Source organism: Perca fluviatilis, chromosome 8 (genome assembly GCF_010015445.1).
Source record: "Perca fluviatilis chromosome 8, GENO_Pfluv_1.0, whole genome shotgun sequence".
Classification (NCBI taxonomy): Eukaryota; Metazoa; Chordata; class Actinopteri; order Perciformes; family Percidae; genus Perca; species Perca fluviatilis.
In genome coordinates this window covers 649,347-674,290 of record NC_053119.1, presented here as the reverse complement: position 1 = coordinate 674,290, position 24,944 = coordinate 649,347, and the positions used below count along the sequence as shown (strand labels likewise).

Below are 24,944 nucleotides of genomic sequence, written 5' to 3'. Positions count from 1 at the left end.
AAGTAAAAATATCTTTGAATTGTATTGCTTTTAGTTTGATGAAAAGTGGATTAGTTTGTGCTCTATAAGTGGTTTTATTTCCAATTCTTAAGGCTCTGTTTGAGTTTAGAGGGGAAGTGTAACTTCCTTCTTGAAGCTTGTGTGTTAGCGCCATCCTGTGGTGTTCAGAGCCCGTGGCACTGAAGCACCCTAGTGTTGGAAATAAATATATATTTAAATATACCTTTATTACTTTTTTGACATACTATACTATGACTTTTTAAATTTTTTCGACATACTATACTATGACTTTATCACTTTTTTGGACATAATATACTATGACCCTCTCTCTGACTGAGTGTACCGACTTTGGTCAGATTAATGTGTGTTTAAATGTGCTCTAGAAATCAACTTAACTTACTGAAAGTTAACATAAGAAACATTTTACAGACCGAGAGATAAGTTGCTTATAATAATTAATCAGAAATCACAATCAGATGATAGATTATAGATATAGACCAAGATATAATAACAAGTTTATAACACTGACAACACTGCAAGATACAACTGTTATAAATGCGTTAAAGACAATTCATATTCCTTCATATATAATATACAACATCACATAATCTTTAGATTTAAAATAAAACATCTGGAACACACACACACAGACACACACAAACACACACACACACACACACACAGACACACACACAGACACAAAGAAAGAAAAGATCAACTAACTCAATATACAGTATATACAATATAATATCTATATATATATATATATATATATATTATGTTGTGTGTATATATATACACATATATATAATGTATATATATATATATACATATATACAGTATATATACATAACATACTAATCCAGACGATAAGGGAACACCTGCACCCTGTCAGGATCAAAGGTTCTAACATTCAAAACTTATTTTATATTATTATAATAATAATCATTGGGTATTTATGTGTCATTTCCCATAATTTCTGTTTGTTGTTTCTGTAATCTCTCTCTGTGTCTTTTGTTTTCTAGTTTAACCCTTGTGTTGTCCTTCGGGTCCCAGTGACCCGAAGGACAACACAAGGATTATGTATTTCCATTTACTTTGTTGAGAATTGCTCTCTAAACAAGGGTTAATACAGCACCTTAGTTCTTGTTTGTACAGCATTTTGGTCAGCTTAAACTGTGTTTAAATGTGTTCTAGAAATAAACTTTACTTACTTACTTTAAAAGAAACCGGTTTTAGAGAGCAATTCTCAACAAAGTAAACGGAAGTACATAATCCTTGTGTTGTCCTTCGGGTCACTGGGACCCGAAGGACAACACAAGGGTTAAATGTTTTCTCTGCATGAATGTGTCCCATCCCTTGTTTTAAAGCCAGTGTATACCAGGCTGTATTAAAGCCAGTGTATACCAGGCTGTATTAAAGCCAGTGTATACCAGGTTGTATTAAAGCCAGTGTATACCAGGCTGTATTAAAGCCAATGATGAAATTATCATATGTGCATATTAAGTGTGTGTGTGAGGTGAAAGCTGCGCTCCTCTCCGTGTCCTCAGGTTCACAGCGACTACAGCAGCACAGAGCATCAGCAGCAGGACACTGAGCACTGAGCATCGCACTTTGAAGAAGGTGGAGTAAATCCCAAAAGGCTCCATGTACACTAACACAGTTCTCTCTGGTGAATCACACTGATAATCATCTTGGTTAGTAACTACACACCAGTACTCCCCTGCGTCTCCCACTGAGATATTAGAGATAATCAGGATACTTTTATTAGAGTACGTGCTCACTCTGCTCATGCTCTGATCAGACGTTACACTAAAGATTCTTCCCTCTGTTCGGTTCGACTTAATAAACCAAACATAGTCCTTATCCTCTCCCCAATCTCTGCATCTGAGAGTGACATCTTCTCCTTCTGAGAAGAGCACTACAGCAGGGGGGCCAAATTTGGGGCACACAAACAGCTCATACTGTTGCTCTCTTCTAGACGCTTTACAGTCATACCAACCTGAATGATTTAATATTAGAGATGAAAACACCAGCGAGTAGTTTTGGTCTACAGAAGGAACAGTCTGGTTGTGTAGGTCTAGGTCAATGAAGGAGTTTGTTTTCAGATTGAACTTTCTCCAACGTGGGGGCTGTTCATCAGTGGAGTCAGTGATAGTGCACAGCAACATAGCGGTCTCTCCCACTGAGCGGTAGATTGTCTCATACGGTACCATCTCTGCAGTGTGACTGCTAACACACTGCTGTTGGTTCATCACCAGACAGGTGTAGTTTGTAAAGTCTGTTGCTGTGACGTAGGAAACACGAAGAGCTGATGTGTTTGTCACCACTTGGTATCTTCCTCTAACATTGTCCATCACTGATGTCGTCCTGTCCCCAAACACTCCACTCCATGTTTCTTGCTCATATCTAGAGTCCTGTTTGAGCCACTGGATATCCAAATTACCAGCTGCTCCCCTACATGGCACGTCCACGGTTTCTCCAAGTGTCACGTCAATATCTTCCCAATTTATTGAAGTACAAACAGTAATCGTGATGTTGTTCTCATGCGTCACGTTGCCCTCAGTCCAACACTCCTCTTGGTATGGGCCAGAGTCTGAATGGGTCAGGTTGAGGATGGTGTAAGAAGAAGTATTCACCGTGCTGACAAGTCGTTGTTTCAGGTGTTCAGGTACTGAGGAGCTGTTGGACCAGAGGTCAGAGGTGTTCCACAGGACAAGCTTCTCCTCACCAACAGATCTGGAGATCAGGCAGGAGTTGGTGTTCTCGGGGAGCTTGAAGGTGTAAGAGTCTCTTTCCCGTAGGATGATGATCGGTTCTTGTGCATGGATGTAGTTGATGAGAGCAAACAGCAGGAAGGAGAGCTCTGTGACTGCAGCCATTCTTCTCCGAGGTCGACAAACACTGACACCACTCAGCTCGTATACGCTCTACACCAACCCTCATCAGCAGCTGCTCTTTATCTGTTACCAAACATGACTTCTTTATCTCATCATCACAGGAAACTTTGCAGCATCAGCTCTCCAGTAATCAATGTCCTTTACATGACACTAAAACCACAGAGGCTGATGTGTCTTCTTCTACTCCGCTACATTTCAGAGAGAAATATTCTACTTTTTACTCAACTACATTAATCTGACAGCTTTAATTACTAGTTACTTTACACATTCAGATTTCTGCACACAAAACACATGTAGTTTATAAAATCTGATGTTTGGTTAGCAATACAACAACACATTGCTCTAAAGTTACAGCTGAAATGATTAGCAGATTAAACACAGAACATGTTTTACCCTTTTTTTGATGCTTTAAATTCTCTTTAAGCTTTGTTATTGACACTTTCAACATGAGCAGAACTGTTAGTGTACATGGAGCCCTTTGGGATTTACTGCATACACACATTATTCAGAGAGGAGAGGAAACATCCAGAGATAAGAGAGAGAGGGGGGGGTGTCTGTGTCAGTGTGTGTGTGTATGTGTGTGTGTGTGTGTGTGTCCGTGTGTATGTGTGTGTGTCTGTGTATGTGTGTGTCTGTGTGTGCATGTGTGTGTGTGTGTATGTGTGTGTGTGTGTGTGTGTGTGTGTGTGGGTCCAGGCTATTGTTTCCTGGGTCCTCATCCACTTGATCTTTGAATAATGTGCAGCTTCAGTTTGTAGCGTTTGCATCACGTGGAGCAGTGTGGCCTTATATGAACGTATCATGCTACGTTAGCAGCCAAAGATGGAACTGTAGTGAAAGCTGATAGAAGTTACCTTCACTTATTATCTTACCAGATGATTGGTTCTATAAACCTTGCATTTTCTTTAAATAAATGTAGAATTTAGTCAGAATTATAACCTTTCTTTTGGAGACAGCTCTCATCAGCAGCTGCTCTTTTCTTTTTATAATCAAACATGACTTCTTTATCTCATCATCAGAGGAAACTTAGCAGCATCAGCTCTCTATCCAGTAATCAATGTCCTTTACATGACTCTAAAACCACAGAGGCTGACGTGTCTTCATACACACATTATTCAGAGAGGAGAGAAAATATCCAGAGATAAGAGGGGGGTGGGAGTGCTTCACACACACACACACACACACACACACACACACACACACACACACACACACATGCACATTACATATGAATAAATAAATAAAAAGAAACATGAGTTAAAAATTTAAATTAATTTAAAATACAGTATAATTCACATAGAAACAAATGTATACACATAGACACACATGCATACACATAGACACACATGCATACACATAGACACACATGCATACACATAGACACATGCATACACATAGACACACATGCATACACATTTATTTCTTTTTTATTTAACCTTTATTTAACCAGGTAGGCCGTTGAGAACAGGTTCTCATTTGCAACGGCGACCTGGCCAAGAAAAGTTTCACATTCAATACAGTACAAGAACACAGAATACAATAAGCTACATAAAGTGCAGAATAAGTGGGCATTACAAATGCTGGCACGTAGTGAGGTGAAAATAAGTTGATGGATATGCAATATACATGAACAGAGAGTCTATATCACTGCTGAGATGGTGTAAAGAGTCAATGGTGTAAAGAGTCAATAAACAGTTAGTCTAGTGGTCTAGTTAGTGAAGTAGATCAGTTATAACACAATATATATGAATAGGCAGTCTAGATAAATGCTGAAGTGTAGTGAAGAGTCAATATATAGTTAGTGCAAGTTGCAGTCTATTAAGTGATGTAGATCAGTAATAACACAGTAAGCAGTAATCAGTTGATATAAATGCTGAATGTAGAGAAGAGACAATATACAGTTAGTGCAAATGGTGGTCTAGGTAGTGATGTAGATCAGTAATAATACAATATGCAGGAATAGACAGACTATATAAATGCTGAGATGTAGTAAAGAGTCAGAGTACAGTTAGTGCAAATGTGAACTAGATAGATAAGTAGATGTGCAAAAATTGTGTGGCAACAAAAGTGGGAAGAAATAACGGTTGAGCATACAAGGGCAGGTGACTAGTGCAAATTAGCGTAAACAGATATGATAGTGCAATGCAGGTGTTGATGTGCATCTGTGCAACTATGCAATGGGGTATGACAGAGATAATGGAGCAAGGGTGTGCAAAAACAGTGGGTAAAAGACGGGGAACAGTTAGCATGTACAGTGATCGGACAGGAGCTCAGACAGACGTGCTTTGAAAGCAGTTGAGGGTTTTGAGTTTCAGGGTTTTTAGTAGTTCATTCCAGTCATTTGCAACTGAGAAGTGGAAGGAGTGGCGGCCGAAGGAGGTGTGAAACACATGCATACATATAGACACACATGCATACACATAGAAACACATGCATACACAGACACATTTTTTCTTTTCCATCTATCTATTTCGTTTCTATCTACATCAAACCGAATTACTAGACATAGTATACAGTATAAGCCGAGGAACCATACAGTCAGTACACAATACTATCACCTTGAGTCCTTTTTTGATATCCATTCAATATATTCATTGTAAATATTCTCTTAAAATGACTCATTGTTGTCCAAGATTTCATATCTTCACTGCAGCTGTACCATAAATATACTCCTTTGGTTATGATGCAGTGATATTTAGCATTTGTTCTTATAAGTTTCTTCTGAAATACAACAGTTCCTCTTAAGTGATGTTGCTCTCTCTCATCTGAAACAACCCTTGGATACTGTCTGATAGCTGTTGATTATTTACTTTGTACATGATTTTTGCAGTTTTAAAGTCAACAATATCTTTGAATTGTATTGTTTAAGTTTGATGAAAAGTGGATTAGTTGGTGCTCTATAGGTGGTTTTATTTACAATTCTTAAGGCTCTGTTTGAATTTAGAGGGGCAGTGTAACTTCCTTCTTGCAGCTTGTGTGTTAGCGCCATCCTGCGGTGTTCAGAGCACGCGGCACTGAAGCACCCTAGTGTTGGAAATAAATATATATTTTTATTATACCTTTATTACTTTTTTGACATACTATACTAACACTTTTTAAATTTTCCGACATACTATACTATGACTTTATCACTTTTTGGACATAATATACTATGATCCTCTCTCTGACTGAGTGTACAGACTTTGGTCAGATTAATGTGTTTAAATGTGCTCTAGAAATCAACTTAACTTACTGAAAGTTAACATAAGAAACATTTTACAGTCCAAGAGATAAGTTGCTAATAATAATTAATCAGAAATCACAATCAGAACAAGTTTTATTGTTTATAAATAATGTTTATTACACAGATGATAGATTATAGATATAGACCAAGATATAATAATACGTTTATAACACTGACAACACTGCAAGATACAACTATAATAAATGCATTAAAGACAATTCATATTCCTTCATATATAATATACAACATCACATAATCTTTAGATTTAAAATACTACATCTGGAACACACACACACACACACACACACACACACATGCACACACACACACACACACACACACACACACACACACACACACACACACACACACACACACACACACACACACACACGCTCCTCTCCGTGTCCTCAGGTTTACAGCGACTACAGCAGCACAGAGCATCAGCAGCAGGACACTGAGCACTGAGCATCGCACTTTGAAGAAGGTGGAGTAAATCCCAAAGGGCTCAAAGTACACTAACACAGTTCTCTCTGTTGACACACACTGATAATCATCATCTGGGTCAGTAACTGCACACCAGTACTCCCCTGTGTCTCCCACTGAGATATTAGAGATAACCAGGATACCTTTATTATAGCTCACTCTGCTTATGGTCTGATACGTTACACTAAAGATTCTTCCCTCTGTTCTGTTCGATTTGATAAACCAAATACGCCACCTACCCTCTCTCCAATCTGTGCATCTGAGAGTGACTTCTTCTCCCTCTGAGAAGAGCTCTATAGCTGGGGGGCCAAATTTGGGGCACACAAACAGCCAATATTGTTGCTCTCTCATAGAGGCTCTACAGGTGTACTGACCTGAGTGATTTAACATTAGAGATGAAAACACCAGCGAGTAGTTTTGGTCTACTGAAGGAACAGTCTGGTTTTGTAGTTCTAGGTCAGTGGAGATCTGATTAGACCAACGTGTGGTCTGGTCATCAGTGGAGTCAGTGATAGTGCACAGCAACACAGCGGTCTCTCCCACTGAGCGGTAGATTACCTCACGTGGTAGGAACAACTCTACGGTCTGACTGCTAACACACTGCTGTTGGTTCATCACCAGACAGTTGTAGTCTGTAAAGTCTGTTGCTGTGACGTTGGAAACATGAAGAGCTGATGTGTTTGTCACCACTTGGTATCTTCCTCTAATATTGTCCATCACTGATGTCGTCTTGTCCCCCAAATCTCTGCTCCATGTTTCTTGTTCATATCTAGAGTCCTGTTTGAGCCACTGGATATCCAGATTATCAGTTGTTCCCTCACATGGCACGTCCACGGTTTCTCCAAGTCTCGCTGTGATACCACTCCAATTTATTGAAGTACAAACAGTAATAGTGATGTTGTTCTCATGCATCACGTTGCCCTCAGTCCAACACTCCTCTCGGTACCGGCCAGAGTCTGAATGGATCAGGTTGAGGATGGTGTAAGAAGAAGTATTCACCGCGTTGACAAGTCGTTGTTTCAGGTGTTGAGGTACTGAGGTGCTGTTGAACCAGAGGTCAGAGGTGTTCCACAGGACAAGCTTCTCCTCACCAACAGATCTGGAGATCAGGCAGGAGTTGGTGTTCTCGGGGAGGTTGAAGGTGTAAGACTCTCCTTCCTCTTGGATGATGATGCGTTCTTGTGCATGGATGTTGTTGATGAGAGCAAACAGCAGGAAGGAGAGCTCTGTGACTGCAGCCATTCTTCTCCGAGGTCGACAAACACTGACACCACTCAGCTCATATACGCTCTACACCAACCCTCATCAGCAGCTGCTCTTTATCTGTTATCAAACATGACTTCTTTATCTCATCATCAGAGGAAACTTTGCAGCATCAGCTCTCTATCCAGTAATCAATGTCCTTTACACAAGTCTAAAACCACAGAGGCTGACGTGTCTTCATACACACATTATTCAGAAAGGAGAGAGAGGGGTGTGTGTGTGTCTGTGTGTGTGTGTGTCTGTGTGTTTGTGTGTGTGTCGGCAGCGATCACGGACATTTCTAATATAAACTTAACACAAAATAACACTGACATCAAACTAATGATCTATGAACCTATGTAATTATTTAAAAACAGTGAATGAATACATACCCATGATGCTACTCTAGGCATAAATGTAGGCAAATGTAGCTGTAGGCTTGCTACACTACAACCATAAATCACTGAACCGTTTGTAGCGTTCGTTTACTTCCTAACTACGGCTCACGTGACATAGCAGTTACCAACTGAGAGTCTTAAAGTGACAGCAACGTAACTCATTAAGACTTGAGGCAAATTAACTTTTAACAGCTTATTTATAACAAAACAGCTTTCTAGAATCTAAGTAAGACTCCATCCATGTCAGAGCATTGGGAGAGAAATTAATCTTTGACAGTATGGATAACAAAACGTTATGATTCACTGTATCAAATGCCTTCGAAGAAAACAGTCCCAACAACCCCTCCATTGTCAAGGCTGGATTTTATTTGCTCAATAAAGTAACAAGTAGTTGTTTCTGTGGCTTGATGTTTCCTGAATCCAAACTGCATAGGGCGCAGTGGGAAATGGCCTTGATTTAAATAGGCTAGCAACTGGTCACAGACTATCCTTTCCGTTACTTTGGAGACAACAGGGAGGATACTAATAGGTAGGTTTTTGGATAGATTTACCAGATGAGCAATTCGAGTACAGAGGATGCTTTTATACTTCTTCAGAAATGCACAATCACAATCAAAAACATCTTTAGCCTTAGAGTTCTTAAACTAGCCTAAGATTTTAGTTATGGAAGATTCTGGTGCTTCAGAGATGCTAAACAGTAGAAGAATATCATTTGATGGTGTAATGACCTTCCCTCTCGGACCAAAGCCTTGTGCCAAATCTTGAACCGAATATTAAAAAAAACTATTAAACAGATAAGAAATTTGGTTAAGGTTCCCTGTATATTCAAACTCTATCTCTTTTTTGGTGATCTTCTTTAAAGCTCTATTGATGTTTTCCCAAGTTTGCCTACTGTTCCCTTTAGACATATTTATAATGTCAATAAAAAACTTTGCTTTTGCCTTTCTTAATTCATTTACAACTTTATATGTAACTGTTGAAAGGTTATCCTATGATGGGCTAACCCTGACTTAATTGCAGTTTTCAGAGCATGATCCCTCTGCTTCATACTTGTTCATTAAGCCAGGGCAGATTTAGCTTTTTTATAGAATGTGTAACACTTTTCCTGAACTCACGTTTTTATGATCAATTTATTTATTTTTTTAACATACATAACAGAAACACAAATTGAACAAGAACAAAAACCCTCTCCCACTCCCCACCTTCTGCGGTCTTGAGGAAAACAAAACAAATAAGTAAACGGAAATCACACCTTGCCTAGCCACTCTTCTCTAGTTTTTGTGGCGCTGAGGTCTAATGTTGTCCCAGACTGTCTCCCAATTAATTGCGTTCCCCTCAGGGCTCAGCTCTTGCTCCCATTTCTTTACTACTGGGAGTTCTCCTATGGATACTTGCATCAGTTTAGCATAAATCTTGGATACTAATCCTCTCACCGGAAAATCAACAAACCATTTAATGACACTCCATAACATTTTAGGGCTGATCTTAAGCGAAGATACAAGAAGAAGGATGTTCTGGGGACCTCCAAACTAGCTCTCAGATCTTCCAAACTCAACATACCTTTCTCATTGAATAGCTCGTCTAAAGTATAAATACCTCTGTTAGTCCACTACTTACAAGCAAAGGGTTTATAACCAGACATTAAGTGTGTATTGTACCAAATTGGGGTATCCAGATGCCACTTGTTGGTGTAGCGTAGTTGTTCCTCCACCTGTTTAAAGTTGGTCAATGTGTTGGTGATAATAGGACCATAGGCTAGCATACACTTTTTTTGGACACACACCTTGGCTAGGGTCACCCCGAGGTCACAGGTGACTTTGTTGATATAAATACTCAACCTGCGCAAGCGCGATACGGAATGTACTCCACACTATAATTTACAAAGATCCAACAATTCCAGTAATTCCCCCAACAGCAAGCATTCAGTGCGACAGTGGAGAAAAGCTTTTGTCCCAATCTACAAGGAAATGACCTCGCTTGGATTACAGCTGTTTCTGTGTTACCCAGCTCATCTTAAGGTTACCTTCAAGGGGAAAAGCCTCAACTTGAGGTTCAAACTCGCCCATTAAGTGCACTAGCTGCCTAGAATTTCTCAGACATAAGCAAGTATCTGTCGCATTGATTCAGGACATGCACCTGACAGAAAATAACGTACACTGGTTCCAAAACAAACACTACAAAGCTCACTCGTGTACCTCTTCCAAGTCAAGAGGTGTGTTAATTCTTGCAAGAAAGAAAATTACAATATGTAGTGGTGGACAATGGAGAAGATAATGATGGCAGATTTGTGTATATTCTACTTGCTATTACTTATGGAAAGTTTTTGTTAGCCAACATTTATGTTGCAAACATATTTGATGTTAATTTCTTTACACTTTCATGATAGCCTCAAAATAGCTATTTTTAAAACACTACGAAGGCTCAACACAACATGAGACTTTGCTCCAAGTATCACCAGGGGCTCTACACCTTAACAAAAGTATTGACAACATTGTTTGTGTACCCAGAGTTTACTAAAAAGAAAGGTTTTGAACAACTCACCGTAGCTCTTGTTGTTTCCGGCCACTACCACCTCTGCAGTCAAAACAAGTCGATATCCGAATGCGAATGAACAGACTCCGTATGAGGCTCCTTTTTCAACTACAAGGTCAATATTGTTATTCAATAACGACAAAACAACAAACTAGCCGTGCATTTATGTGGAACTAAGCTTTAGGAGCTTTCCATCTTTCTCCTCTCTGTCACGTTGCATTCGGAAATTTATTGTTTTTGACTGGTAAAATGGTAAAAATCTCCTTCACCATCTCGCTTTTATCTCTCATGAGCTATGTATTGAGTGTCGTACTGTAGTTTGTGCTGTGTATGTTCAAAGTAAATGTGACATTTCAATCTTTTCTAATACAAAATGTTGAAAAAAAGAAGTCATATTATAGTATGTCAAAAAGTCATAAAAAGTCATAGTATAGTATGTCGGAAAAGTCAAAAAAGTCATAGTATAGTATGTCGAAAAAAGTTAAAAACTTCAAATAGTTTAATAATTTGGGCTCTATTTGAAAAACTGTTACTGATCCAAACAAATGAAATATAATTCATCAAATAAATTAAAAACTTTAAAGATGGAGAGAGACAAAGAGTTCACCTGTAAAAAATAAAGATGAAACATTTAAAAATAAAGTTATTAGTTTGCTCAGAATTATTCTTTTTTTTGTAAAGATTATTTTGGGCATTTTAGGCCTTTATTTGACAGGACAGCTGAAGAAACGAAAGGGGAGAGAGAGGGGGAATGACAGGAAAGGGCCGCAGGTCGGAGTCGAACCTACGACCCAATGCGTTGAGGAGTAAACCTCTATATATGGACGCCCGCTCTACCAACTGAGCTACCCTGGGCACGCTCAGAATGATTCTTGAAGAGAGTGTTTGGATCAGAGACAGAAACACACATTTAGTTGATCAATCACACATTTAATTTATCAAACACACATTTAATTTATCAAACATACATTTAATTTATCAAACATTTAATTTATCAAACATACACTTAATTTATCAAACACACATTTAATTTATCAAACACACATTTAGTTCATCAAACACACATTTAGTTTATCACATTTATCTACATTGCAGATTTAAAGCCTGCAGTGCAGCTGCATTGTGGGTAAACGAGTCATCATCATATTTGACATGAAATGGCGTCAGAAAAGTTTCTAATCTCCCAGGTTGATTTCCTGGATCTATGCAGCAGTGTTTCTTCCTCTGGATCAGAGACTTTACGTTGCTTTTAGGTTTTTAAATCACCGTTCTGGGCTCGACAGAAGTTTTACTTAAATATAAAAAGTCCACGGATTAAATATTTGTAAGCGACCATATTTGCAGATGGAAGTGTCTTGGCAACAGTTTTACAGACATCAACAAATAAATAAAAAAAGCTACACAAATGCAAAAAAATGCCACCGCTTTTTGTCCCTTTGATCAACGTTTTAGTTGCTTTTTCGTTGGAAAATGTGACAGAAAAGATTCTAAAAACAAAACGTTTCTGATCTTCCGTTGGCTCTCAGTGCCGGTCTGAGAGGGGGGTTGGGTCCCCCAACAGTTTCTAATTTTCTGGGTTACGTTCCATGAAAGCTTAGAAAAAAAGCAATCAAAGTGGCGGGAAAGTGACTAAAAACAGTGATTAAAAGAGCATAGAAAGCAGCATTCTCAGGTGAGGTCTGAGAAGGGTTTGTCGTACTGGAACATCAGGTAATCCATGTAGAAGAAGTCAAAGACTTTCTGCCTCTCGGCGGCGCTGAGCTGAGAGAAGTACGCCCGCGTGATGGCGGCCGACGTCCTCTCCGCTCGCGGGTTTCTGTCTTTAAAGTCGGGGAAGGTGAGGTTCCCGGGCGCGCCCACGCTGCGTAGCAGGAAGTTGGCGTCCGCCTCCAGACTCTCCAGCTTCCCGATGAAGCTGTAGCGCAGCAGGCAGGGGCTGCACAGCTGGCTGACGGGCGTCCAGTGGATGTCCATCCCCACCGGCCGCTGCACGTCCAGCAAGTAGCGCACGAACTCCGGGAAGGAGACGCCGGCGCCGCTACGCAGGGCGCTTAGCGAGGCGTTGGCCCGGTACCTGCACGGGACACACATATTAATACAGGCATTAATACAGGCATTAATACATGCATTAATACAGGCATTAATACAGGCATTAATACATGCATTAATACAGGCATTAATACAGGCATTAATACATTCATTAATACAGGCATTAATACATTCATTAATACAGGCATTAATACATTCATTAATACATTCATTAATACAGGCATTAATACAGGCATTAATACAGGCATTAATACATTCATTAATACAGGCATTAATACAGGCATTAATACAGGCATTAATACATTCATTAATACAGGCATTAATACATTCATTAATACAGGCATTAATACAGGCATTAATACAGGCATTAATACATTCATTAATACAGGCATTAATACAGGCATTAATACATTCATTAATACAGGCATTAATACAGGCATTCCACTGGTTGTATTAACCCTTCTGTTGTCCTCGGGTCAAATTTGACCCTTTTTTGGAGTTTCTTTCAGCCAAATTGTCAAAAAGAAATAACGTGGATGGTTCCATACACCGCTCTTCCCAATAAAATAAAGGATCAGTTCACTACTTTCATTGAATTTGGTTGTTTAATAAAATTTTATAAGATTTGAAAACAGATTGCAAAAGAAGAACATTGAAAAAAGTGACAAAAATGTCGGAAAAAGCTTAAAAAACGTCAAAAAGCCCAGAAAAACAATCTACAAAAACATTGGGAAAAGTGACAAAAACTTGGAAAAAATATTGAAAAATGTGACAAAAACATTAAGAAAAGCGACAGAAATGTCTAAAAAGACGAGCATGAAGTTTTAGTTTTGACCCAGATAAACCAAACGTTGCAGTTAGACGGGAAGACCACAGGAGGGTTAAACATATTCAACTTTCAATTCCACTTTTCTCCTCAAAATATTGAACTTTTCCTAATAGCGTGCGGCTGCGTTGCCGTTGGTTACCTGGCGATGATGGCGCGTCCGAACACCGGGTGGTAGTACGAGTTGGGGCTCTCAAACTTGTCCCGGAACGCCGACACCAGGCGCTCGAAGGGCTCCCGCACGAACAGCACCTTGGTGTAGGAGCGCAGGCACAATCAGAACCTTAGACACTTTAGGGGGGGGTCCCAATCAGAACATTAGACACTTTAGGGGGGGGTCCCAATCAGAACATTAGACACTTTAGGGGGGGTCCCAATCAGAACATTAGACACCTGAGGGAGGGGGTCACAATCAGCACCTTGGTGTAGGAGCGCAGGCACAATCAGAACATTAGACACTTTAGGGGGGGTCCCAATCAGAACATTAGACACTTTAGGGGGGGTCCCAATCAGAACATTAGACACTTTAGGGGGGGGCCCCAATCAGAACCTTAGACACTTTAGGGGGGTCCCAATCAGAACATTAGACACCTGAGGGGGGGTCCCAATCAGAACCTTAGACACTTTAGGGGGGGGTCCCAATCAGAACATTAGACACTTTAGGGGGGGTCCCAATCAGAACCTTAGACACTTTAGGGGGTCCCAATCAGAACATTAGACACTTTAGGGGGGGTCCCAATCAGAACATTAGACACTTTAGGGGGGGTCCCAATCAGAACCTTAGACACTTTAGGGGGGGGTCCCAATCAGAACATTAGACACCTGAGGGGGGTCCCAATCAGCACCTTGGTGTAGGAGCACAGGCACAATCAGAACCTTAGACCAGGGATCTTCCAGGGGTTTCAGAGTCCATGCAAGGGGGCCTCCAAATAATTGTTAATTTTTCAAAGATTTTTCGAAAATTAAAAAAAGTCTTAACATGAATCCAACATATCATTAGCAAATATAAATCGCCACTGCTTACTGGCCCATGGGTAAGGTAGTCACTAAGGTAGCCACTGACAGATACAGTTAATCCTAAGCATTCACTGTGTATGTTTAACATTAAAACATGATTTATAAAATAATGCCAACAATTATTAGGCTATTTCACTGTAATACCTTAGTATTCTATGCAACAAAGAAAAGGTAGGCCTATGTATAAAGGCTTTAGGCCACTCTACACAGGCCCAGTTTAATACGCGACAATATACGGTATGTAGTAGGGGGTCCCTGCTCAGTCTCTCTTTATAAGGGGTCCTTGGCTTAAAAAACACTGAAGACCCCTGCCTTCCCAATCAGAACATTAGACACCTGAGGGGGGTCACAATCAGCACCTTGGTGTAGGAGCGCAGGCGCTCGGCGATGCTGGCCGCGTCGTAGCCGTCCAGCCGCCGCAGACGGTTGGCGGCGTGCGCGGCGTCATGGGGGATGTCCCACGTGGACGCGGCGCTCCCTCCCAGAACCATCAGGACTCGCTTCCAGTTAGAGCAGCCGGCTTTAGGGACCTCGCAGTACAGCAGCCGGGACCGGTCCTCCACATAGACCCGGGACACCTGGGGGGGGTCACAATCAGAACCTTAGACACCTGGGGGGGTCACAATCAGAACCTTAGACACCTGGGGCGGCAATCAGAACATTAGACACCTGTGGGGGTCACAATCAGAACATTAGAAACCTGGGGTGGGTCACAATCAGAACCTTAGACACCTGGGGTCACAATCAGAACATTAGACACTTTGGGCTCTATTTGAATGATCTGAGGTCACAGCGTGGAGCGCCTGGTGCAGATGTGTTCTTAGTGTCTTCATTAATCAGAGGTGTGTTTAGGGTACATGGTTCTAAAGGGTTCTTAGTGTCTTCATTAATCAGAGGTGTGTTTAGGGTACATGGTTCTAAAGGGTTGTTCTTAGTGTCTTCATTAATCAGAGGTGTGTTTAGGGTGCATGGTTCTAAAGGGTTGTTCTTAGTGTCTTCATTAATCAGAGGTGTGTTTAGGGTACATGGTTCTAAAGGGTTGTTCTTAGTGTCTTCATTAATCAGAGGTGTGTTTAGGGTGCATGGTTCTAAAGGGTTGTTCTTAGTGTCTTCATTAATCAGAGGTGTGTTTAGGGTACATGGTTCTAAAGGGTTGTTCTTAGTGTCTTCATTAATCAGAGGTGTGTTTAGGGTACATGGTTCTAAAGGGTTGTTCTTAGTGTCTTCATTAATCAGAGGTGTGTTTAGGGTACATGGTTCTAAAGGGTTGTTCTTAGTGTCTTCATTAATCAGAGGTGTGTTTAGGGTACATGGTTCTAAAGGGTTCTTAGTGTCTTCATTAATCAGAGGTGTGTTTAGGGAGCATGGTTCTAAAGGGTTGTTCTTAGTGTCTTCATTAATCAGAGGTGTGTTTAGGGTGCATGGTTCTAAAGGGTTGTTCTTAGTGTCTTCATTAATAAGAGGTGTGTTTAGGGTCCATGGTTCTAAAGGGTTGTTCTTAGTGTCTTCATTAATCAGAGGTGTGTTTAGGGTACATGGTTCTAAAGGGTTCTTAGTGTCTTCATTAATCAGAGGTGTGTTTAGGGTAGATGGTTCTAAAGGGTTGTTCTTAGTGTCTTCATTAATCAGAGGTGTGTTTAGGGTCCATGGTTCTAAAGGGTTGTTCTTAGTGTCTTCATTAATCAGAGGTGTGTTTAGGGTGCATAGTTCTAAAGGGTTGATCTTAGTGTCTTCATTAATCAGAGGTGTGTTTAGGGTCCATGGTTCTAAAGGGTTGTTCTTAGTGTCTTCATTAATCAGAGGTGTGTTTAGGGTCCATGGTTCTAAAGGGTTGTTCTTAGTGTCTTCATTAATCAGAGGTGTGTTTAGGGTACATGGTTCTAAAGGGTTGTTCTTAGTGTCTTCATTAATCAGAGGTTTGTTTAGGGTACATGGTTCTAAAGGGTTGTTCTTAGTGTCTTCATTAATCAGAGGTGTGTTTAGGGTCCATGGTTCTAAAGGGTTGTTCTTAGTGTCTTCATTAATCAGAGGTGTGTTTAGGGTACATGGTTCTAAAGGGTTGTTGTTAGTGTCTTCATTAATCAGAGGTGTGTTTAGGGTGCATGGTTCTAAAGAGTTGTTCTTAGTGTCTTCATTAATCAGAGGTGTCTTTAGGGAGCATGGTTCTAAAGGGTTGTTCTTAGTGTCTTCATTAATCAGAGGTGTGTTTAGGGTACATGGTTCTAAAGGGTTGTCCTTAGTGTCTTCATTAATCAGACGTGTGTTTAGGGTACATGGTTCTAAAGGGTTGTTCTTAGTGTCTTCATTAATCAGAGGTGTGTTTAGGGTACATGGTTCTAAAGGGTTGTTCTTAGTGTCTTCATTAATCAGAGGTGTGTTTAGGGTACATGGTTCTAAAGGGTTGTCCTTAGTGTCTTCATTAATCAGAGGTGTGTTTAGGGTACATGGTTCTAAAGGGTTGTTCTTAGTGTCTTCATTAATCAGAGGTGTGTTTAGGGTCCATGGTTCTAAAGGGTTGTTCTTAGTGTCTTCATTAATCAGAGGTGGGTTTATGGTACATGGTTCTAAAGGGTTGTTCTTAGTGTCTTCATTAATCAGAGGTGTGTTTAGGGAGCATGGTTCTAAAGGGTTGTTCTTAGTGTCTTCATTAATCAGAGGTGTGTTTAGGGAGCATGGTTCTAAAGGGTTGTTCTTAGTGTCTTCATTAATCAGAGGTGTGTTTAGGGTGCATGGTTCTAAAGGGTTGTTCTTAGTGTCTTCATTAATCAGAGGTGTGTTTAGGTATGGTTCTAAAGGGTTGTTCTTAGTGTCTTCATTAATCAGAGGTGTGTTTAGGTACTGGTTCTAATGTTTTCTGGTCTAAGTTGTTCTTAGTGTCTTCATTATGGTGTGTAGGGTCATGGTTCTAAAGGGTTGTTCTTAGTGTCTTCATTAATCAGAGGTGTGTTTAGGGTACATGGTTCTAAAGGTTGTTCTTAGTGCTTCATTAATCAGAGGTGTGTTTAGGGTATGGTTCTAAAGGGTTGTTCTTAGTGTCTTCATTAATCAGAGGGTGTTTAGGGTTGGTTCTAAAGGGTTTTCTTAGTGTTTCTTAATCAGAGGTGTGTTTAGGGTACATGGTTCTAAAGGGTTCTTAGTGTCTTCATTAATCAGAGGTGTGTTTAGGGAGCATGGTTCTAAAGGGTTGTTCTTAGTGTCTTCATTAATCAGAGGTGTGTTTAGGGTGCATGGTTCTAAAGGGTTGTTCTTAGTGTCTTCATTAATAAGAGGTGTGTTTAGGGTCCATGGTTCTAAAGGGTTGTTCTTAGTGTCTTCATTAATCAGAGGTGTGTTTAAGGGTACATGGTTCTAAAGGGTTCTTAGTGTCTTCATTAATCAGAGGTGTGTTTAGGGTAGATGGTTCTAAAGGGTTGTTCTTAGTGTCTTCATTAATCAGAGGTGTGTTTAGGGTCCATGGTTCTAAAGGGTTGTTCTTAGTGTCTTCATTAATCAGAGGTGTGTTTAGGGTGCATAGTTCTAAAGGGTTGATCTTAGTGTCTTCATTAATCAGAGGTGTGTTTAGGGTCCATGGTTCTAAAGGGTTGTTCTTAGTGTCTTCATTAATCAGAGGTGTGTTTAGGGTCCATGGTTCTAAAGGGTTGTTCTTAGTGTCTTCATTAATCAGAGGGTGTTTAGGGTACATGGTTCTAAAGGGTTGTTCTTAGTGTCTTCATTAATCAGAGGTTTGTTTAGGGTACATGGTTCTAAAGGGTTGTTCTTAGTGTCTTCATTAATCAGAGGTGTGTTTAGGGTCCATGGTTCTAAAGGGTTGTTCTTAGTGTCTTCATTAATCAGAGGTGTGTTTAGGGTACATGGTTCTAAAGGGTTGTTGTTAGTGTCTTCATTAATCAGAGGTGTGTTTAGGGTGCATGGTTCTAAAGAGTTGTTCTTAGTGTCTTCATTAATCAGAGGTGTGTTTAGGGAGCATGGTTCTAAAGGGTTGTTCTTAGTGTCTTCATTAATCAGAGGTGTGTTTAGGGCGGTCTAAAGGTTGTCCTAGTGTCTTATCAGAGGTTTTAGGTACATGTTTAAGGGTTGTCCTTAGTGTCTTCATTAATCAGACGTGTGTTTAGGGTACATGGTTCTAAAGGGTTGTTCTTAGTGTCTTCATTAATCAGAGGTGTGTTTAGGGTATGGTTCTAAGGGGTTGTTCTTAGTGTCTTCATTAATCAGAGGTGTGTTTAGGGTCCTGGTTCTAAAGGGTTGTCCTTAGTGTCTTCATTAATCAGAGGTGTGTTTAGGGTCATGGTTCTAAAGGGTTGTTCTTAGTGTCTTCATTAATCAGAGGTGTGTTTAGGGTCCATGGTTCTAAAGGGTTGTTCTTAGTGTCTTCATTAATCAGAGGTGGGTTTATGGTACATGGTTCTAAAGGGTTGTTCTTAGTGTCTTCATTAATCAGAGGTGTGTTTAGGGAGCATGGTTCTAAAGGGTTGTTCTTAGTGTCTTCATTAATCAGAGGTGTGTTTAGGGAGCATGGTTCTAAAGGGTTGTTCTTAGTGTCTTCATTAATCAGAGGTGTGTTTAGGGTACATGGTTCTAAAGGGTTGTTCTTAGTGTCTTCATTAATCAGAGGTGTGTTTAGGGTGCATGGTTCTAAAGGGTTGTTCTTAGTGTCTTCATTAATCAGAGGTGTGTTTAGGGTGCATGGTTCTAAAGGGTTGTTCTTAGTGTCTTCATTAATCAGAGGTGTGTTTAGGGTACATGGTTCTAAAGGGTTGTTCTTAGTGTCTTCATTAATCAGAGGTGTGTTTAGGGTGCATGGTTCTAAAGGGTTGTTCTTAGTGTCTTCATTAATCAGAGGTGTGTTTAGGGTGCATGGTTCTAAAGGGTTGTTCTTAGTGTCTTCATTAATCAGAGGTGTGTTTAGGGTACATGGTTCTAAAGGGTTGTCCTTAGTGTCTTCATTAATCAGAGGTGTGTTTAGGGCGCCTGGTTCTAAAGGGTTCTTAGTGTCTTCATTAATCAGAGGTGTGTTTAGGGGGCATGGTTCTAAAGGGTTGTTCTTAGTGTCTTCATTAATCAGAGGTGTGTTTAGGGTACATGGTTCTAAAGGGTTGTTCTTAGTGTCTTCATTAATCAGAGGTGTGTTTAGGGAGCATGGTTCTAAAGGGTTGTTCTTAGTGTCTTCATTAATCAGCGGTGTGTTTAGGGTACATGGTTCTAAAGGGTTGTTCTTAGTGTCTTCATTAATCAGAGGTGTGTTTAGGGTCCATGGTTCTAAAGGGTTCTTAGTGTCTTCATTAATCAGAGGTGTGTTTAGGGTACATGGTTCTAAAGGGTTGTTCTTAGTGTCTTCATTAATCAGAGGTGTGTTTAGGGTGCCTGGTTCTAAAGGGTTGTTCTTAGTGTCTTCATTAATCAGAGGTGTGTTTAGGGCGCCTGGTTCTAAACGGTTGTTCTTATTGTCTTCATTAATCAGAGGTGTGTTTAGGGTACATGGTTCTAAAGGGTTGTTCTTATTGTCTTCATTAATCAGAGGTGTGTTTAGGGAGCATGGTTCTAAAGGGTTGTTCTTAGTGTCTTCATTAATCAGAGGTGTGTTTAGGGTACATGGTTCTAAAGGGTTGTTCTTAGTGTCTTCATTAATCAGAGGTGTGTTTAGGGAGCATGGTTCTAAAGGGTTGTTCTTATTGTCTTCATTAATCAGGTGTGTTTAGGGAGCATGGTTCTAAAGGGTTGTTCTTATTGTCTTCATTAATCAGAGGTGTGTTTAGGGTACATGGTTCTAAAGGGTTGTTCTTAGTGTCTTCATTAATCAGAGGTGTGTTTAGGGTCCATGGTTCTAAAGGGTTGTTCTTATTGTCTTCATTAATCAGGTGTGTTTAGGGAGCATGGTTCTAAAGGGTTGTTCTTATTGTCTTCATTAATCAGAGGTGTGTTTAGGGTACATGGTTCTAAAGGGTTGTTCTTAGTGTCTTCATTAATCAGAGGTGTGTTTAGGGTACATGGTTCTAAAGGGTTGTTCTTAGTGTCTTCATTAATCAGAGGTGTGTTTAGGGAGCATGGTTCTAAAGGGTTGTTGTTAGTGTCTTCATTAATCAGAGGTGTGTTTAGGGTACATGGTTCTAAAGGGTTGTTCTTAGTGTCTTCATTAATCAGAGGTGTGTTTAGGGCGCCTGGTTCTAAAGGGTTGTTCTTAGTGTCTTCATTAATCAGAGGTTTGTTTAGGGTACATGGTTCTAAAGGGTTGTTCTTAGTGTCTTCATTAATCAGAGGTGTCTTTAGGGAGCATGGTTCTAAAGGGTTGTTCTTAGTGTCTTCATTAATCAGAGGTGTCTTTAGGGAGCATGGTTCTAAAGGGTTGTTCTTAGTGTCTTCATTAATCAGAGGTGTGTTTAGGGAGCATGGTTCTAAAGGGTTGTTCTTAGTGTCTTCATTAATCAGAGGTGTGTTTAGGGTCCATGGTTCTAAAGGGTTGTTCTTAGTGTCTTCATTAATCAGAGGTGTGTTTAGGGAGCATGGTTCTAAAGGGTTGTTCTTAGTGTCTTCATTAATCAGAGGTGTGTTTAGGGTCCATGGTTCTAAAGGGTTGTTCTTAGTGTCTTCATTAATCAGAGGTGGGTTTATGGTACATGGTTCTAAAGGGTTGTTCTTAGTGTCTTCATTAATCAGAGGTGTGTTTAGGGTCCATGGTTCTAAAGGGTTGTTCTTAGTGTCTTCATTAATCAGAGGTGTGTTTAGGGTGCATGGTTCTAAAGGGTTGTTCTTAGTGTCTTCATTAATCAGAGGTGTGTTTAGGGTACATGGTTCTAAAGGGTTGTTCTTAGTGTCTTCATTAATCAGAGGTGTGTTTAGGGTACATGGTTCTAAAGGGTTGTCCTTAGTGTCTTCATTAATCAGAGGTGTGTTTAGGGTACATGGTTCTAAAGGGTTGTTCTTAGTGTCTTCATTAATCAGAGGTGTCTTTAGGGAGCATGGTTCTAAAGGGTTGTTCTTAGTGTCTTCATTAATCAGAGGTGTGTTTAGGGAGCATGGTTCTAAAGGGTTGTTCTTAGTGTCTTCATTAATCAGAGGTGTGTTTAGGGTCCATGGTTCTAAAGGGTTGTTCTTAGTGTCTTCATTAATCAGAGGTGTGTTTAGGGAGCATGGTTCTAAAGGGTTGTTCTTAGTGTCTTCATTAATCAGAGGTGTGTTTAGGGTCCATGGTTCTAAAGGGTTGTTCTTAGTGTCTTCATTAATCAGAGGTGGGTTTATGGTACATGGTTCTAAAGGGTTGTTCTTAGTGTCTTCATTAATCAGAGGTGTGTTTAGGGTCCATGGTTCTAAAGGGTTGTTCTTAGTGTCTTCATTAATCAGAGGTGTGTTTAGGGTGCATGGTTCTAAAGGGTTGTTCTTAGTGTCTTCATTAATCAGAGGTGTGTTTAGGGTACATGGTTCTAAAGGGTTGTTCTTAGTGTCTTCATTAATCAGAGGTGTGTTTAGGGTACATGGTTCTAAAGGGTTGTCCTTAGTGTCTTCATTAATCAGAGGTGTGTTTAGGGTACATGGTTCTAAAGGGTTGTTCTTAGTGTCTTCATTAATCAGAGGTGTGTTTAGGGTCCATGGTTCTAAAGGGTTGTTCTTATTGTCTTCATTAATCAGAGGTGTGTTTAGGGTCCATGGTTCTAAAGGGTTGTCCTTAGTGTCTTCATTAATCAGAGGTGTGTTTAGGGAGCATGGTTCTAAAGGGTTGTTCTTAGTGTCTTCATTAATCAGAGGTGTGTTTAGGGAGCATGGTTCTAAAGGGTTGTTCTTAGTGTCTTCATTAATCAGAGGTGTGTTTAGGGTACATGGTTCTAAAGGGTTGTTTTTAGTGTCTTCATTAATCAGAGGTGTGTTTAGGGTCCATGGTTCTAAAGGGTTGTTCTTAGTGTCTTCATTAATCAGAGGTGTGTTTAGGGTACATGGTTCTAAAGGGTTGTTCTTAGTGTCTTCATTAATCAGAGGTGTGTTTAGGGAGCATGGTTCTACAGGGTTGTTCTTAGTGTCTTCATTAATCAGAGGTGTGTTTAGGGAGCATGGTTCTAAAGGGTTGTTCTTAGTGTCTTCATTAATCAGAGGTGTGTTTAGGGTGCATAGTTCTAAAGGGTTGTTCTTAGTGTCTTCATTAATCAGAGGTGTGTTTAGGGTGCATAGTTCTAAAGGGTTGTTCTTAGTGTCTTCATTAATCAGAGGTGTGTTTAGGGTCCATGGTTCTAAAGGGTTGTTCTTAGTGTCTTCATTAATCAGAGGTGTGTTTAGGGTGCATGGTTGCAGAATGCACCTGAACACACCTCCCTGTAAGACCAGCACGCCCAGAATACACCTGAACACACCTCCCTGTAAGACCAGCACGCCCAGAATGCACCTGAACACACCTCCCTGTAGGACCAGCACGTCCAGAATGCACCTGAACACACCTCCCTGTAGGACCAGCACGTCCAGAATGCACCTGAACACACCTCCCTGTAAGACCAGCACGCCCAGAATGCACCTGAACACACCTCCCTGTAAGACCAGCACGCCCAGAATGCACCTGAACACACCTCCCTGCTAATTCTTACTTTTTCATTTTTCCATAGTGAAATACTACAAATTACAATGTATTTCTCATTATGTTCATAGCAAATAAATATTCCTGCATATTTACTCAGAAAATAAAACCTAAGTCTGAACCTGATGGCGAGAGACGCGCTGCTCGCTGGCGCCCGGCTGGTAGACGGCGCAGACGTTGTTCAGCCGGCGCCGGCGGGACGCCTGCGTCTCTGCCAGCTGCTGCCGGCGCCGTTCCTCCGCTCCATCTCCGCCCACGGCGGCGGACGGGTTGGGGGTCTGCAGGAGCAGCTTCCCGTGGCGTTCCTCGGTGGCGGACGGGTTGGGGGTCTGCAGGAGCTGCTTCCCGTGGCGTTCCACGGTGGCGGATGGGTTGGGGGTCTGCAGGAGCAGCTTCCCGTGGCGTTCCACGGTGGCGGACGGGTTGGGGGTCTGCAGGAGCAGCTTCCTCTGGCGTTTGGTGACCGGCGGCTTGAAGTCTTGGAGCTCCAACAGAGACGCAGACGAGACCGCCTCCACGTCGTCCTGAAACACACACACACAGTCAACACTCTTACATCACATTTATGTCTTCGTTAAAGACTGATACTAGCTGCACACATTCACTCAGTCATTCATTAATTCATTCAACTTACTTTCTTAAAAAATCTTCACTCTCTATTAAAAATATTAATCTTTTCTCTTCAAAATATTCTGACTTTTCTCTTTAAATTATTCTCATCTTTTCTCTTCAAAATATTCTCATCTTTTCTCTTCAAAATATTCTGACTTTGACAATGTTGCTTTGAACTTTTCTTCAGTATCAAAGTAATCCAGTGACAGTTGGGTGGAGTTGCCTTGACTTTTTATTTGTGCGTATAAAATAAAAAAGAAGAAATATACAATAACATAAGAAAATGCTCAGGTGGGATGACAGAACACTTAGGGTTAAAGGAACCCACCTAACATTAAATTAAAGACCGCTGAACATGTTGCCACACATTTACAAATCAACAGAAATACTTATATTTAAGAGGAAGAGAATACAAAAATCCAGACAAGGGTCACTAAATATAAAAAAAAGTTAGAAAAAGGAATAAAAACTATTATTACAGTAACATATCTGCACTCTAAGGACCATGTGATGTAATGCTCCGAGTGTCCAACAGGGGGAGCCGTCCCCCTATCCTCTTGAGATTGATTTTATTCCACCTGGACCCTGTTTCCCAGCATGCATTGGTGTCTGAGTGTCTGATGTAAACAACAATCTGTGAAACTGGTCCAGTATTAAACCAGACCCAAGCTGTAATGTAACCCTACAGGACTAATGTTCAGCAGCAGTTAGAGTCACTAAAAGTTCTGTTGCTGCTGACAGACTCAGATTATTATTCTAAGTGTCTGACAACATTATGGGATGGATCCCTACAGAGATAGACCTTTTAGTTAAAGAGTAAGATCCTTTTAGTTTAACATGAAACAGCCACGAAATCAACATCACCAAACCCACCAGACTCCATGTAAATAATCAGGACTTTTAGCGTGTATAGAGCCAGCATATTTCCACCAGACTCCATGTAAATAATCAGGACTTTTAGCGTGTATAGAGCCAGCATATCTCCACCAGACTCCATGTAAATAATCAGGACTTTTAGGGTGTATAGAGCCAGCATATCTCCACCAGACTCCATGTAAATAATCAGGACTTTTAGTGTGTATAGAGCCAGCATATCTCCACCAGACTC

General features: G+C 40.5%; 1 protein-coding gene across 1 annotated transcript in view; it reads right to left on the bottom strand.

Moving 5' to 3' along the window:
- Positions 1-11,787: 11,787 nt before the first annotated feature.
- The window catches only part of LOC120564474 (carbohydrate sulfotransferase 8-like), a 31,062-nt gene continuing 17,905 nt past the window's right edge, over positions 11,788-24,944 (bottom strand). Inside the window, exons 4-7 of the mRNA XM_039809495.1 lie at positions 23,347-23,748; positions 15,033-15,251; positions 13,799-13,908; positions 11,788-12,855 (exon numbers count right to left, since the gene is read on the bottom strand). Coding sequence (XP_039665429.1) covers positions 12,450-12,855; positions 13,799-13,908; positions 15,033-15,251; positions 23,347-23,748 — 1,137 coding nt within the window. The 3' untranslated portion in view covers positions 11,788-12,449. The remainder of the gene's footprint in view (positions 12,856-13,798; positions 13,909-15,032; positions 15,252-23,346; positions 23,749-24,944) is intronic.